Source organism: Gymnoscopelus microlampas, assembly GCF_963454915.1.
Source record: "Gymnoscopelus microlampas genome assembly, chromosome: 22".
Taxonomy (NCBI): Eukaryota; Metazoa; Chordata; class Actinopteri; order Myctophiformes; family Myctophidae; genus Gymnoscopelus; species Gymnoscopelus microlampas.
In genome coordinates this window covers 11,527,648-11,545,026 of record NC_139959.1, presented here as the reverse complement: position 1 = coordinate 11,545,026, position 17,379 = coordinate 11,527,648, and the positions used below count along the sequence as shown (strand labels likewise).

General features: G+C 41.8%; 2 protein-coding genes across 2 annotated transcripts; one reads left to right on the top strand and one right to left on the bottom strand.

Annotated features, from left to right (window-relative positions):
* Nucleotides 1–5,268: 5,268 nt before the first annotated feature.
* zic1 (zic family member 1 (odd-paired homolog, Drosophila)) lies at nucleotides 5,269–7,706 on the bottom strand (the record flags this gene model as incomplete). The annotated part of the gene is made up of 3 exons (XM_084048488.1): nucleotides 5,269–5,469; nucleotides 6,085–6,248; nucleotides 6,737–7,706. 3 exons carry the CDS (start codon nucleotides 7,704–7,706, stop codon nucleotides 5,269–5,271), a joined length of 1,335 nt encoding a protein of 444 aa, XP_083904614.1.
* A 4,020-nt stretch (nucleotides 7,707–11,726) lies between these two features.
* On the top strand, nucleotides 11,727–16,168 carry zic4 (zic family member 4; the record flags this gene model as incomplete). The annotated part of the gene is made up of 2 exons (XM_084048906.1): nucleotides 11,727–13,205; nucleotides 15,705–16,168. The coding sequence occupies exons 1-2, from the start codon at nucleotides 12,038–12,040 to the stop codon at nucleotides 16,166–16,168; spliced, it is 1,632 nt and encodes a 543-aa protein (XP_083905032.1). The 5' UTR covers nucleotides 11,727–12,037.
* Nucleotides 16,169–17,379: the final 1,211 nt, after the last annotated feature.

The window sequence follows — 17,379 nt, the reverse complement described above, 5'->3', positions numbered from 1 at the left end:
GATCGACATAAGGGCGACAGCTTTTAATAACACGTCGTCGAGTAGCAGCTATGCCTGTAGGTTATCGGATGCACCTCCTCGGATAAAACGGGTTGAAAAGGCGGGTTGCAGAGGTGCGAGGAGCATCCCAGCGCCAAGCCTAACCCTGTCTCAGAGAGCTAATTGGCATGGCCTCATTTAGCAGCACGTCAAGGGGACGCGACAACACAATGTCAACGCCTCCACAAATCTTTCTGGTCCAAACTTAATTGCATGTCAGGGACCATAGTGATGCGACGGGGGTCAGTGTGTGAACCAATGGATCACTATAACGAACCTGCAGTGGTGGAACTCGTATGTTTTTACTTAAGTAAAAGTATCGATACCGCAATGTAGAAATACTCTGTTACAAGTAAGTGTTCATGTATTCAAAATGTACTTAGAGTAAAAGTACACAAGTATTGGCGTAAGTGCGAAAAGTAAAAGTACTCATTATGCAGAAGGTCCCATTTCACAAGTTTTCAAATGTATAAAAATCCTTTGAAAACCGCAGCTACTCAATGCGCAAGGCATTGTGAGCTTGCAGATCGGCTATTTTCAAATGGCCGAAATGTATACAGGGCTGAAGTGGGTAATGTATGTTTTGGAATAATAATTCAAATCTACAAAGTAGCTAGTATAGGCTAACTAAAGTTTTCAAATAATTGTAGTGGAGTAAAAAGTAGGCTACAATATCTGCCTCTTAGATGTATTGGAGTAGAAGTAAAAGCATAAACATTTTAAAATACTCCTAAAGTAAAAGTACCTCAAAACTGTATTTGAGTAGCCTACAGTACTTGAGTAAATGTGATTAGTTACTTTCAATCACTGCGAACCTGCATGCTTTGGTGGTGCAGTGACCAGGAGAAGAGTTTGCTGGCAAAACCAGACTTTTTTAATTTATTAGGCTTTTGCATAGTCTATGCTAGTGGATTCGTTTCCTTGAGGTAGAAAATGTCTAGGCTACAATTTAGCATTTCCCCCCTTATGTTTGAAAATGATAGGCCTACACACGTAAACAAACGTCTCACTGTTTAAAAGTGCACTATAAATCACGCCTAATTGTCTCCTATGTGTCATTTATTTTATAGCAAGTCTGCCCAGAAAATGTACAGTTCTGCAGGGTTTTTGATGTTTGGATTATTGTAGGTCGTGCAGCTTAGTGGAATGGAATTTTAACATAAAATACTTTCACTCATATCCTGACCGAGACACCTGTCTCTCACATTGCATTTCGTGCACACTAGACACTTGCCTCTGCATATTTAATACGGCCCAATATATAATTAACTAATAGCCTATTAATCCTGAGCAATGTAATTATTGGAAAAAGGACTGTCAGATTGCCCTTCTTAAGTCGCCCTAATGCCAAGCCTGTATTGATTGAATACTTTCTTAACAGTTTGCAAATGGTATACGATTATACAATGGTGCTAAAAGGATAACATCACAAACAGACCTATAAGGGCTTGTTTCCATTGTGGTCCTGTATGTATTTTTTTAGTTTTTTTTCAGGGGGAAAAGAGAAGTAGAAAGTAGTCTAATCAATGTCAAGAATAGTTATAGTCTGTATCGTAATGGTATCTCCTGAACAAGGTGTAGCCTATATGAGTAAATGAGGGAGGTGGATGTCTCCATTGCCCGAAGGTGAACAATTTTTACCCCAATATATTTTCTAGCAATTAGAGGCTATAGTCTCTCTCCCTCTGTGTGTGTGTGTGTGTGTGTGTGTGTGTGTGTGTGTGTGTGTGTGTGTGTGTGTGTGTGTGTGTGTGTGTGTGTGTGTGTGTGTGTGTGTGTGTGTGTGTGTGTGTGTGTGTGTGTGTGTGTGTGTGTGTGTCTCATATATATATATATATATATTCGCTTATGTCTTAGGTCTAATTAAGTTATTCCAGGATCTGCAATATTTTGTCATCTTTGTAATAAGACATTATGTAATAGGATATCGATATATCCTGCTGTCGGAGCAAGATTTTAACGCAAACATTTCCCCATAGCCTATCCTATGTGTAGTGAACGTCAACAAGTAGGAGGAGGAGGAGGTGCATAACAGCATATACCTCATCCATCAACTGGAACACCTTATAGCTTTATTGGGTTAAGCATGCTTGGATTAGAGGGGTCAATAGCCATGTTCTGGCTTTCAGTGAAAACATGCTACAAAAATTGAATTAATCCTATACCTATTGTTTATGAATAGCCCGTGGTGCTATGCTCTCCACAGCAGTGGACGGATAGAGCCCACGGATATAATACAAATACAGTTATTGCAGATATACCTTACAAGATTAGAAAAAACTCAGAAAAAACCTTTACTGAGGGGTCCCCAGTTCAAATACCCCTGGCATAGGCTACAAACTAACGGCAGGCTAAGTTTACATGCATGGCTACAAGTGCTTGTGATAAATATTCATAGAGTTGGCGCCTGCGCGCTATGGAATATTTGCTTTCAGCTTGTAACGTGAAAAGAAATACAGCTTTATGAGGCTGCAATTTTTCATTTATCTTGTTTAACTCTTTTAATGCAAGCAATTAATTTTTCAATCTTGAACAGGTAAAAGCTAAACTTTTGGTAGGTCCGCGCGCGTGTGTGTGTGTGTGTGTGTGTGTGTGTGTGTGTGTGTGTGTGTGTGTGTGTGTGTGTGTGTGTGTGTGTGTGTGTGTGTGTGTGTGTGTGTGTTTCGAATATATGCAGCAGAAATTCATGACTCGAACTATCTTTAGGTGATTTGTGTCGAAATGCATTGAAATGTATTCGTGTTTTCTTTTCATGGACTATTAGGTTTGCAGATAAATGAAGGATGATAATAAAACGACTTTTTTTCAACTCTATTTAACACTATCTATCTAAGGTTCCAACGCTGATTGATGCTTCGTTGATGCGTTGCTTGCAAAAAAAAAAGCTGTAGCTGAAAAATATTCTTTGCAATGTAATGAATTATTTCTGGAAACTCACTCCATGTATATAGGCTATATATATTTGCATTGAATGAAAACGTGTGCTCTTGTTGTGTAACGTTTAGCAGTTCTGTTTTGTTTAATACGCTCAGATAATTGATTTCAGACAACAATTTTCCATCATAGTTTTGAAGCGAGATTGAGTCGTGTTGTTTAAAAACGAAAAGAAGAAAAAAAGAGGGCGGGGGGGGGGGTGCTTTCCTAAAAAACTGTTGCATCGCCACCTTGACACTCGGGTGGGTTGCAACAATGCAATGCACCTTATAGCTTTAATATTATCCTGTCTGTCACATAGATGTCTATAGGACTAGTCGTGCATAGTTAAGTTTGCGTGCACATTGAGCTTTTGTTTAGAAATTGTTATTTGTTTGCTTTTTTGGACGTGTCAGTTTTTGACAGCTGCAATCTTGACAGATCGTGAATTCAATTCTCTCGCCGCCTCATGCATGCGCAGTGCATGTGGCAGACAGTGTTAAACACGCTCCCGATCAGTGCTGATGTGATCTGTGCCTAATGGACCGGTCAAGCAAGCTGCAAACCGCGAACAATGAGGGGACGCTGACTTCTCGGCTGTCTCCTACATCTTATGAAATCCGACACAGCAAAAATAAATTAGATTTGGAAATAAATTGGATCCGCGAACAATTAGGTAACACAAACTATTCCTAGTTTGCGACGAGGAGGAACAACCGCCGTGATTAATCGCTTTAATTTGCACATTTACTCCGAGGGCAAAGTGTTGGATGTTAATTTTGGGATAAACAGAAAGACGAGAAGAAAATTAAATTACTTGTCATTAACTGTCAGGAAGGTTGTCATTTAATTTAATCCAAAAAAGTTTGGATGCTGCTCAAAAAAACGTTTTATACAGGCCTAATGTGCGTGCAAGCACAATCACACAAACAACCTCACTTCAATGGCTGCACAACACCATGCATCAATGCTTGCAACTATACAACTATGGTAGAATTTTACTGATGTATGCCTCTATATTGTCCATAAGATAAACCATATGGGCCAGTTTAAATCTACAGGAAATGAGTCAAAAGACTTTCAATAGAATAGAATTATATAACCCAGGCATGGACACAGCAGTCATTTTGAAAAATAACCAAAAAAAATAAAGAAGAAGCTTAAATGGCTCTGAAGTCAATAATATTGAAGCCAATGGACTATTGTATTTTTAATCCTTTAATATAGTACGAAATGTAACCAAACATTTTTTGTAAACTAAATTTTACATAACGAGCGCATTTCTCCATAAATACCGATCATTTCTAACATGTGTTACCGGTCCTTTACATGCGGATAAATATGGAAAATTGAGCTACTTACATGTAATACTTCCCTTGACAGACAAGGCAATTGACAGTTTTTTTTTTATTTTTTTATATTTATATCACGTACATAAACAGATTGACACGGAATTTCAGGCTTTCACTACACGATTTATCGACATGACATTAAATAACAACAATGATACTTGGGCTACTCAAACTGGACCTTGGACGAAATGTTGCACTGAATACAAAAGCACATTAATACTAAGAGTCGGTTAAGGTCGACGTGTAGACTGTAGTAATACTGAATAATTCACATTTGGTACACAACTATAACATTCTCTTCAAATCAAGTCTATCATCATCGCAAATATTAAACCATCTCATTTTTCCATATATCTAGGGACCAACATTTTTCACAAATTTCCCTTAAAACTGTGTGATATAACTATTTACAAAATAAAATATTACATTTTTCAACTTGAGTGAATCTCTATGTACAAAAAAAATCAGGCCACTACCCGCAGATAGCATGCTTTTTTGTGAGATCTCTTTTTTTGTGCAGTCTCTCAGTAAAAATAAAGACTCGAAGAAATATTAGGGGAAAAGGGTTCAAAAACCCCGGGTTGGCTGTCCGTGCCCATGTCCATGCATTCTCGCTCTCTCTCCCCCCCCCTCTCTCTCTCTCTTTCTCTCTCTCTCTCTCTCTCTCTCTCTCTGCTTTAGACAGCCGTAAATCGATCATTTTGGCCTCCAACGTTTTCTCGGGTCCATGCGGTTTACTGGCTGACTTTTTGTTGTTGTTGAAAATAGCCAATCTACAAGCTCACAAGGTGTCACGATGGGACGCATTGTGAGCTTGTAGATCGGCTATTTTCAACAACAATAAAGTCAATTCAGCCATGAGTCTTTGAGTCTTTGAGTTCCAAGCGGCAGTTTTTAATTCTGCAGTCTCTTTTCCATTGTTTTTTTTTCTTTCTGTCTTTCTTTTGTTGTCAAAAATATTTTTTTACACGTACCATTCATTGAAATTTGACGACAGCGTGCTGTGACTGGTCGTGTGGTGTACTGTGGAGACTGCCGGCGATATGGAGTTGCTGCTCTGGTTCTCTGTCGACGGAGATACGATGGTAGGAGGCGTGGACGACTCGTACCCTGAACTGGCCGCTGGTGACGGTTGGGGTTGGGGTTGGTTGGTGGCCTCATGGACCTTATGCAGTGACAAAAAAAGAAGAAAGTGTTAAACAATAAAACTGATGAAACTATCAAGGCTGTGTAAATGCCTCAAATTGCGTAATTCTACTTTTTTACCACTTAAACCCTCTAGACGTATAATCCTTTTAGACCAATAAGTGTATGACTGTACTCGTGCTGTTTGCATTTTCAATCAATCAATAAATCAATCAGGCTAAAACTGAAGCTGTGTTGGCTCTGTAGGCTACTTGGACCGACTTTTCCCCCCACCAAATCCCTTTGCCAAAAATAGCCAGCTAATGTGTCAGTTAAAAGAAGGGAGCACAAAACAAAAGAAAACAAAAGAAAACAAAAATACATATATATATATATATACGTTTAGATAATAATGAATGTGTTAAAAATGTTATTTAAACGTGTAATGTTTGCTATAAATGCCCTCTGTGATCAAGTATAACGTGAATGTATATATCCTGGTGTCCAATTATCTTTTTTTTTTTTTTTACATAAACAGCAAAAACCTTAAAACAGCAAAAAAATAAATGCGTTGCTTATCAGAAGCCATTGCATGTAATTGAATAAACAGAATTGCACATCAAAATAAGATACAAAACAGCACCATCATATTTACCTTCATGTGTTTTCGGAGTGAGCTGGGGTGTGTGTATGACTTGTCACACATTTTGCAGAGATACGGTTTGTCCGACGTATGCACGTGCATGTGTTTCTTGCGATCACTGCTGTTTGCAAACCGCCTGTCGCAGCCCTCAAACTCACATTTAAATGGCTTCTCACCTAAATGAAAAATACAGTAAAACAATTGTTTTAGTGTTTAACTCTGGGTATTTCTTTTAAGTTCTAGTACATCATTAATGCTCACTATTTATCCTCCCAAAATATGCATATGAAAATATGGCTATCAATAGGCATAATAAATTGTAAATCATTTTTCAAATACAAAGCATTTTGTATATAGTATCCCACGTTTGCACCCCTGGTCTGGTTAATGTAAAACGCCAAGGCCAAATTAAATAACCATATTTAATAAATACTAAATAGCTAATTAATTACATTAAAATATATATTTATTGCTAACACCCTTTATTGGAAATGGTGTAAGAAACAAGTAGCCTATATCAAAGATGAAAGTTCACGTGAACAGTCCCACTTAGGCTACAGTTGTTGGATAAAAATGCATAACCCGAATCACATGCATATTTTAGGCAGCATATTGTTGACGTGGGTGCTAAATGAAAGGGAGGGTGGAAATCAATTCATCTTACCCGTGTGAGTCCTTTTGTGAATTTTTAGATTTTCCGATCGGGCAAATACTTTGCCACAGCCGGGGAAGGGACACGGAAAGGGCTTTTCTCCAGTGTGTACTCGGATATGATTCACAAGTTTGTATTTGGCTTTGAACGGTTTCCCTTCTCGAGCACATTCTTCCCAGAAGCAAATGTGGTTGGACTGCTCCGGCCCCCCCACATGCTCCACCGTCAGATGGGTGACCAGCTCGTGCATCGTGCTGAAAGTTTTGTTGCACGCCTTCTTGGGATTCGATAGTTGCTCCGGCTCGATCCACTTGCAGATGAGCTCTTGTTTGATCGGCTGCCTCATGTACCGAAAGAAGGCCCCGGCTCCGTGGTGCGCGGCCATATTCATGTTCATAGGGCCGTAGCCGTGCAACTGGGTCGAGGCATAGTGGTCGGACCTCGGGCTCGTTACGTGGCCATACTGGTCGGCCCGTCCGTACATGTCCCCCGAAAAGCCCAGTCGCATCTGCCCGTTGACGACGTTAGAGGACGCGTGGCTCGCGGCTTGTTCGTGCAGCCCGGGGAAGAGCAGGTGCCCCGCGGCATCCGAGTGTCCATGTGGCCCCGCGAAACTTCCCGCGGCGGAGGCGAACAAACTGTGCTGGGCGCTGGTGGCGTCTCCGAAGCCCCGATTTCTGAACAGAAAGTCCCTGGTGGAGTTGAACGCGGCCGTGGAGTACGAGCTGACGTGGGTCGGGTGGTGGTGGTGTCCCAGGGCGGCCGCTGCGTAGCCGCCGGGCGCCTGGGAGGAGAACGCTGTCTGCCCGGAGCCGATGTCGTGGGAGCCGTGGTTTATTTTGAAGGCGCCCATCCCGTCCGCGAACGGGTTTATCCCCAGCGCCACCTCTCTTTCTGTGACTTCGCCTGTTGAGTGATGCCGCGAGGAGCCGAAAGTAGTGACTCCTATGGTTGGGTACTGAGGTCCTGCGTCCAGGAGCATCTTCAGTCTGGACTCGCTGCTGAGGCGACTGTGAGCAGAAATCAAAAACCACGCACAGATATTCTCCTGCCTGCAAAAAATTCTGGGACCCTCACTGCAACTGAGCAAACTCCAATCCACCGATTCTCTTGTTTACTTTTTAAGACGAGAGGAATTCCCTATACCTCTCATTCGATGCACACACGCAAATCATGTATACAATATTGTCTTTTGCGGTTTATCTTCCTGTGGCGAAACTTTCACCTCCTCAGTCAGGCGGTGAGCTCTAGACTGATAGTCGCAATCATTCCTGCAGATAAATGAATTGAAAAGACAACACAGTCCACCCCTGATGAATGGGAGAGGAGGGGGGCGTCACGTGACCTCCCAGACGGCGAGCCATTGGCTTGGGCGCCTTTACCCCAAGTAGCATCCACTCACCAAATACCAATCCACGGCGCTGGGCCTACACTTCCATTGGTCCGTTTACATCATCAATCCCAGGTATTGTGAGATTGCTGACTGTGGATTTGGTTAAAAGGCTGAATAACAGCACAACAAAGTTGAGAAACATAAAGCGACAATGGGCCTTGTAGAAATGCGAAGCACGTTTCACCGTCACTACACGGACACCATAAAGCCACATTATGTCACAATGTAATGTAAGGATTTTTTTTTTGCGGGAATGTTTTTTTTCTCTCTCTCCATCTTTGGAACAGTGAACAATAAACAGACTAAATATTTAATGCAAACCTCTCTGTCTCTCTGCCTCTGTGTATGTGCTCTATCAACAAGGCACATTTTCTTAAGATATTACGGGGCAGCAGTCATGACCTCTCAACGCTAATATTCAGGTTTCTAAACAAAAAAAGCCTAATATGAATATATGCATTGGTCGGGCCGAGGGCACCGTTTACAAGTTAAAGGTCGTAGCCTTCGTCACCAGTCAGGTGCAAGGTGTCACCGCATGCTCCTTGTTTGTTTCTCAGGCCATGCATGCGTGGATTTGAAAAGAGGACTTAACGACGTCACTCTTGAGGAAAAATGTATGTGTTGGCTGGGTGCAAACACTTTTATACAGGTTGCACATGCCATTTGCTAGGTTTACAACTTACAAGCCACCTTTACGTTAATCTGTGCATTTATTTTAAATGCCTCCACTTTGAGTGTTGGTGTCTGGGCCTTTCACCATGCAAGCATGCTCCCATTGAGGTCCGTCTCTGTAGCATAATGGTAGTCCACAGGAATCCACAACAAGGGGAACAGCTGTACTTTTCACATCATTTAAAAACCCACGCTGATGAAGGTTGTATTTTATACGCAGGCCCTATTTGGGTTTACTATTGTTCTTAACCATTACGCATAGGCTTGTTGTTACTAATGTTTGCAGGCGAATGGTGCATCATATCCTCCTGTGTGTAAAGTGTTGTGAGTTGTAGAAGTTATCAAGTGGGATTTGCGGCGCGCTCTGCAGGAACCTCCGGCAGCTGGAGTTCAAAGCCACATGCACAGACGCGCCATGCGAACCATTAAAATATCTTCTGGACTACTAGTTTCTGCTAGACATTCTCAAAGCCACTCTTGGGGAGACCAAGGGGACGAGAGGAAGCGGGTTGCTCTTGAGTTATAAGAAATAGTTCTAGAACTCTATATGCCACTATAGCTACTAGCCTAGGCGCACAAAACACGCGGAAGGATCTTTCAACAGGTGGAAAACGGTAAGAATGGCATGTCATTGGAAGGGGAGGGGTAGGTGGGGGGGGGGGGGGGTACATTGGTTTGCTCTCAGACTTGTAACAAGTGAGAGTGAGACTATGGTGAGTTTTGTGCCAAGGCAAGAGCTGCATGAAATTCTGCATGATATCTTTTGAAAATATATCTCTCTGCTACTCACTTGGCTCAAAGCTAATTCTAATATAGCCAATTGATTCAAGTGTGTAAACAGTTGTCCCACTTATATGGCAAAAGGCCACTCGATCTCTTCAAATCAGCTCGATGTATCAAATTCATACTGAAGAATGCAATATGGCTACCCGATCTGTTTACGATTTGCCAGTGAACGGTACCGCGCTCTCCCGACAACTGAACTAATTTCACGTGAGAGACCATGGCGCGGTGTAATATTCAGTTCTTGTCTGAATCCCCACCAACTGCCCAGCTTCTAGTTTCCAAGAGTGCAGGCTAAACTTTGCACAGAAATAGCACTTCAAAGTCTTGCATTACGCCGTGTTCCAGAGATATGTCTCCAAAGAGTACAGCTGCGACCCCCGTGCACTCCACGAGCAAAGGCCATTTCATAAACATCTCCAGGATCCGTCATGTTTCACAATATTTACTCATTTATAGCGTGCTGAACACGGCGCTGTCACCAAAGATTCTGACAAGTCAATTCAGATAATCAGATCATCAAAGGCAAGATGTGAGCTAAAAGAAGCTATGGCTGCACTACAGCCACCAGCTGAGGAAAATACTGGGTATTAATATCCTTCCTAAAACTCTCTTTAAGTATAGTTTTCAGCATTATATAGGCCTAGAGCTATTTAAAAATTGCATGCGAGGAGATCATGTCTATAGTCCGGTCCAGTCATACGAAACAAAATTAAAAGATGAGTAACCTTTTCAGTTTGTACTCAAAATAGCCTATACAGAAATGTGTAAAATAGCTTCAGGCTTGTTGTGAGCGTGACTGAAGAAATGTACGTTTTCGACTCTTTCCTCATGAATATGTCCAATAGTTTAACTGATTTTCGATGTGATATTTGACACGAATCTAATGATAACTGTCTGACCCCTTTTTTGGGTCAGTTCACACAGCCGCTTCCATTTGTCTCCAACTGCTATGATTAATACACACATGCATGATCCATATACATTTAAAATAGAAACATGATTTGTTAAAAAACTTAACAATTGTTAAGCTCTTAGAACTGGAAATTATGCTTTAACTATTTTGAATATACATTTCACTGTAGTCTACCAAGTGTGCTTAAATTGAACACATAATTAAGTCCATAGGCTATATGCCTATAGGCGTGCGGTGACATGTTCAGACGTCAATGAAATCTGACAGAAGACAACTTTTCTAATTATTAATAGCCAGCCATTAGTGGACCAATGTTACAATCTAAAATTTTAAAAGAAAAATACAAAGTTTACTGATGAATGCTGAGTTCGACTAGGTGTTGTTATGAACAATCGTTACCTTTTTTTGTGGTCACAAGAACAAGAAGTCAGTCGAAAATTGACAATTGGGTTTTGCACTTATAGACTATATATATATCCGATACTTAAGCCTACACATTTTAATACATTTTATTTTAAGCTTGGACGCTACCGCGCACTGTTTAAATGACACCACCTCCAGTGACCCCGATCTGCTCCGGGTCTGGGTCTAAATCCGACAGGGCTAGTAGTGAGCGAAATTGCCTCGGATCATAACAACAGGTCCCGTCCATTACTACCCCCCCCCCCCCCCCCCCCCTTCGGGACAATGGACAGAAACAGAAACATTGATTTGGCCAAAGCGAGTACAGAATGAGTCAGGGGAGGGGGGGGTGGGGGGTCTGTTAAATAGTGTTGTGTATCAAATCTTATATTTATGGTTTCTGCCTTTCGTTGTTTAAAATCACACGCCAAGCTTGTCTTTTATTGAGTTATTTTCGCACATTAGCAGCCACACAATTGACGCTGTTTTAACGTGTGCAAAGTCGCGCGTAATTTGCGCGTAAAGTTGTCCATGCGGGCGGCGGGGTAAAATGAAGATATCATTGAATTATTTATGATCCATATAACTTTAATAGTGACATTATGCATAGGCCAACTCTTGCCAGCTTATTTGTTTTAATCGCATAACACTGAGGCAAATGCTATTTCATAGCTCCACAGCTTTTGTTCACTGCGAAAGAAAAGAAAAGAAAAAGACGACCGGATCAACTTTTGAAGAAGTTTTATGTACAATAACCTTTGCATAACAACTATTTTTTCCCCCCGACTGTTGCCTTGCCTCAGGCACTGCGCATGCGCACTGGCGATTTGCTGTCACTAAAACATTTTTCTTCACATTGGAAACTGTCACAAGTGACGTCAATCACCGAGCTCTGACCAATTAGAACGCGGGGTGATTGTTTGGCTCCACGGGCTGCAGCTCCTACCATGAATCTCTATTCAGTATCAAAGCGTCCTGCTGCTGCCTCTCAACCGAATGGGATTCCATGTAGTCTGCAGATAGAATCTTAACTTCAGAAAGTTGTTGTTTTTTTTCTCTTTATTTTTTTTTCTACTACGATTAAAATATATTTGTCATCATCATTATTATTTTGCCTGCTGTCAAGTTATTCTTAAAATTAGGAGTAATGAGCGTGGAGGCTTTGGGAAGCGCTGTGATGGACCCTACGTTTTCCAAACGGAACACGGCGCTGAGATTAGTTGACTTGGCAGGGGCTCACCACCATCACCATCATCACCACCATACCCCTCAGAGCGTGACAGGCTTCCCGGGGTTCAGCAGCCATCCACACTCAATGGCTCACTCGCACCCTGGGGAGATTACTGCGGAACCCCGCCTGGGGCCGAGTCCATTCGGGCCAGAACACATGGGGCACTCCGCGGCCCTCAAAATCAGCCCAGCCCATCATTATCCCCACCACCATCACCACCACAATCATCATATGGCAGGCCACAGTGAAGTGGTCTCCAGTCAAACGGGAGCTTTTGGCCCGGTGCAGGCGACGACGGTCCCCTATTCTATGTCCCACACGGCCCAGGCTTTATCCGCAGGTAGGGATTTCCTCATCCGAAGAGATCTGACAGCTCAAGCCATGCCAGTTCTGACCGACCCGACTCCCGGTTCAGCTTCTCACCACGGAATGTTTGTCTCAACAACAGGTAGCTATCCGGGACACTATGGTCATCACCACCCCGACGCTGGGAACCATACCCTCTTCTCTGGACTCCACCACCACGAGCAGCCAACCAGCGGATCACCGGGTGGCCAAGCCTTGAATGGACAAATAAGGTTAGGATTACCTGGAGAAATGTACGTTAGATCCGAGCACTTGAGTCAAGTGGCAAGCTCCAGGTCTGATCCCTTCTCCGCCTCGCCGTTGCATGGCTATGGTGGTCTGAATCTGAACATGAATCTCACCGCTCACCACCACCACCACCACGGAGCCGGTGCCTTTTTCCGTTACATGAGGCAGCCGATAAAGCAAGAGCTTATTTGCAAATGGCTGGAGCCGTTCGAGCACTCGCCGAAAAAACTTTGCTCCAAAACTTACAGCACTATGCACGAACTGGTGACACACGTAACGGTCGAGCACGTCGGAGGACCAGAGCAGGCGAATCATATATGTTTTTGGGAAGAGTGTCCGAGGGAAGGGAAACCATTTAAGGCGAAGTACAAACTTGTAAATCACATTCGAGTGCACACCGGGGAGAAACCCTTCCCATGTCCGTTCCCTGGCTGTGGGAAAGTGTTTGCAAGATCCGAGAATCTTAAGATTCATAAAAGGACGCACACAGGTCAGTAACTATTACAGTCTGATTTCTATTTATTTATGTATTGCTTGTTACATTTATTTATAGCCTAGCTATTACATATTAGCCTATCTGCTACACAAACTATGTTTGAAATTCAAGTTAGATTATTTTACAAAGACACTGCATGCAATATGGAAATGTTGGCTGTGTTGTTTGCCATTATTCAAATAGCCTAAACTAAAAAAGTTTTGAAGGCCATTTATCGTGGAATAGATATTTTGACATGTAAAAGCTGAGTCATGCACGTAATAATATAGTCTCCTCCTGACAAAGCACTCTGGATGCAACAGTTAAGGAACTAACTGTAACTGCACGTTGTTTGTTATGAATGGCACCAGTGCTCACAAGTTTTACAACGGCTGACTTTAGTGATACAGCTCACTCAGGCGTTTGATGGGCTCACTCACTCTCTGTTTACACCAAAACAAACCGAAGACTGATGTCACCGTCAACTTACTGCATGCCAGACAGTAGTAGAAGCTATATAGATCCATCTTCATATTCATTGCAACTGTTATGATGATACTGCTCTTTTTGTTGCAGACTGGTTGCTTGTTTTGTTTTTTTCTTCTCATTATTATGCTTGATCCAGTCTGAATATTACTGGTGCATAACAATAGGCTATTATATGTGTTGTACAATGTGCATTATTGTTATTATTATTATTATTATTATTATTATTATTATTATTATTATTATTATTATTATTATTATTATTATTATTATTGTTGTTGTTGTTGTTATTTGTAGCGATAATACTATTCGATTGACTCATTTACATTAGAATTGCATTTGAATTTAGTTGCCATATTGGACAATCAATTTGAACTAACATTTGGAAACATAAGTTACTTTAAAACTCTCTTCCTGTAGAATGGTAGTAGACTATATGCATTATTTTTTAGATTTTTGGTCAGTTCATACCCTATTTATAGCCCATGCAACAAGTCCATAAGAACTGCCATGCTTAAAGGGGGTCGCCAACAGGTTGGCAACACTGATTGCCTCTGTGTATACATTAGCATGACGGACACGTTCACGTGTAGTTAGAATTTGATATTAAAAAAGAGAAAATGGCTCTGCTTGGTGCATGGTTCCAGAGAGCACAATATGGCTGCTTGCCTCTGTGACCCAGTGACGTTTGGGGGAAAGAAAGGCTGGGGGGGAGAAGGGAAAAAAACAAAAAAAAACGAGGACTGTCGAGTCAGACATGTAAATGAATACGTCCCTTTTCAGTGGCTTGCATTGCATGGCACTTCCCCAGCTCCATTTATGTATACCAGTGGTTTTCAACCCTTTTCATATAAACAAGGTCCATTATTTATTCGGCATTTGAGCCATGGACCACCATTTGATGAGATTTAGACTCTCAGACCCAAGACTTACAAATATTTTGTTACCGTTGGATAGGTCTAAGATGTTGTCCACAATTCCATGCTGTATTGATTTTGGTACCAATAGGAGAGATAGCAGGCAAACTGCAGGCAAAAAATAACAATTCTTCAATTAAGCAATGCAGATGTTTAACAATAATATAACTCTTGAGAGCATAAAATGAAATGGACCCATAAGGTCCATTTGGTTACTCACAAGGGTTAAAGATCTATAAGGGTCCATTTGGTTACGAACTCTCCATCATTTAGCTGGGGACCACCTGGGGACCCCCTCAAGGAGCACTGGTGGTCCCCGGACCACTGGTTGAGAACCACTGCTATATCATAACCCATGTATTATTCATATCATTTGCTCACATTACCTAAGTACAAATCTGTTAAATTATTTCGGCGTGTTGACTCCCAAGGGGTATAGCAGGGTCTTTGGATATCATGTTTAAAACCTACCCGAAACTGTGGTTATGATGACGGGGCCTTTCCCCTGGGGTCTGTTCCTTCGTCGCGTTCTTGTACTACACTAATATCCCTGATTGGCTTCTCTCAGCCCAACAGCTGAAGGTCAAATTGATATTCAAACCCACAAGTGTAATTAGACAGAAGCAATTACATATCCTCACAGCACTAATAGTCGGAGGAAAAATCAGCATTTGGGCAATTTCCGTGTAATTTATTCAGATTGTCTTTTTGCCTTGTCATACATAGTCAAATGGAATGTATTATTAAGATGCGCAATTAGGTATACCCTTTAACCATTCAGACATTCGAATAGCAATAGATACATATGTATTACAATATTCTGTATTGAGCAGTGCATGTTGGCGTTACGTTTTTTTTTTAAATGCAACCGGTTTTAGGCCTAGCCTATAGGCCTACAGTATAGGTTAGATGTGTTGCAGGCAGACTTATAGCCTTACAAAAGATACCCCCCCCCCTGGCCGGGTCCCCGACCCACAGGTTGAGAACCACTCCAAGTCTTTAATAGATCAAGCCCATTGACTGATTCACGAATTGTATTGTATGCCCTATAGGCTAGACTCTTTTTTTTTCAAAACGAGTTTTCAAACGTCTCTTTTCTGTCCCAATGCAGGTGAGAAGCCGTTCAAGTGCGAGTTCGACGGCTGCGACCGGCGCTTCGCCAACAGCAGCGACCGAAAGAAGCACTCGCACGTCCACACCAGCGACAAGCCCTACAACTGCAAAGTGCGAGGCTGCGACAAGTCCTACACGCACCCGAGCTCGCTGAGGAAACACATGAAGGTGCACTGCAAGTCGCCGCCGCCGCCCAGCTCGGGCTACGAGTCGTCGACCCCGTCGCTGGTGTCCCCTTCGTCAGACTTGGGCCGAGAGCCATCGGGGGGAGGAGGGGGCTCGTCGGCGTCGGAACCGCCGATGGCGTCGTCTCAGCAGCAGCCCGCGAATCTAAGCGAGTGGTACGTCTGCCATAGTTCGGGCGCCAGTGGCACACACACACCACCCACCAGTGGCTCGTCCACACCTGATCCCGCAGACGAGCCGCCTTACAGAGACCCCGAGCCGAGAGACACGTTTTAACCAAAATTTGGGCAAAAAAAAAAAAGTGCAACAAAAACAAAACAAATCTATGTGCTATAAATAACGCGGTGGTTCTCAACCTGTGGGCCGGGACCCCCGGTGGGGTCCCCACATCATTTTTGGGGGGTCCCCAGATGACAATTTAAGGAATTTGAAGACCTTTTAATACCTAAAAAAAAGGAAGAAAAAAAGAAAAAATGTAATCAACAAACTAGCATATGTAAAAACTGGTCAAACATGCCATGTTGTCAAATAATATAAGAGGCAACAATTGTGAAAATAGCCGATCTACAATTGTGAAAATAGCAGATCTACAAGCTCACGTTGTGAGCTTGTAGATCTGCTATTTTCACAATATTTATCTGTGGAACAGAGTCAAACTAAATGTAATGCCTCAACTCTTTCTTTCCAAGTGTTTATCAGGGTGGGGCCGTGGTGGGGGTCCCCAGTTCAAATATGATTATTTTGGGGGGTCGCCGCCTGAAAAGTTTGAGAAACACTGTGCTAACGTCCATATATAAGCACAATGAGAGAATATATTTTCAAAAAGCTTAACTATTCAAAATGGTTTGGCATAGTGCCTATATATGCTCCACTGGTCCCCATGTGGAGAAATGAAATGTTAAATAATAATCGATGGGCTCATCTGGTAAGGCTTATCTGGTCTTTATTGTAGGCATATTATTACTGTACACTTATTTTGTAAATTGAGTTTTGACTTCGATATCTTTTTATTTATTTTTCGATCAGATGTGAACAATTTTGTATTATCGAACCAAAGTGTTTCAACTGGGGGTAATTGTACATTTGTAAATTTCTAAGTTCGATGTGTTGATGTTGAGATTTGTAAGCATCTGTCTTAAAAGCAGTTTCTAATTGTTTACAACAATTATTTGTACAAACATTTTATGTTTCAAACAGACATATTTTTTCCATTTGTGCAGAGGGTAAAAAAACTGAAATGTTTTCATATAAACCTGCATTATTTGATATACGGCCGTGGAATACTAAATGTTTTATCAAAAGTGGGCATTTTGTGATTTTGTATTATTGTCGTCAATACTTATTTTTTACTTGAAAATGTGAAATCGAGTATAGCACTCGAAATGTGTACCAAACTGCCTTGTAATTTGTGAGTATTTTGAATAAAACTTGTATGACAAAAGGGCAATATGTGCTGCACATGTTTTTATATTATTTTATTTTGTATT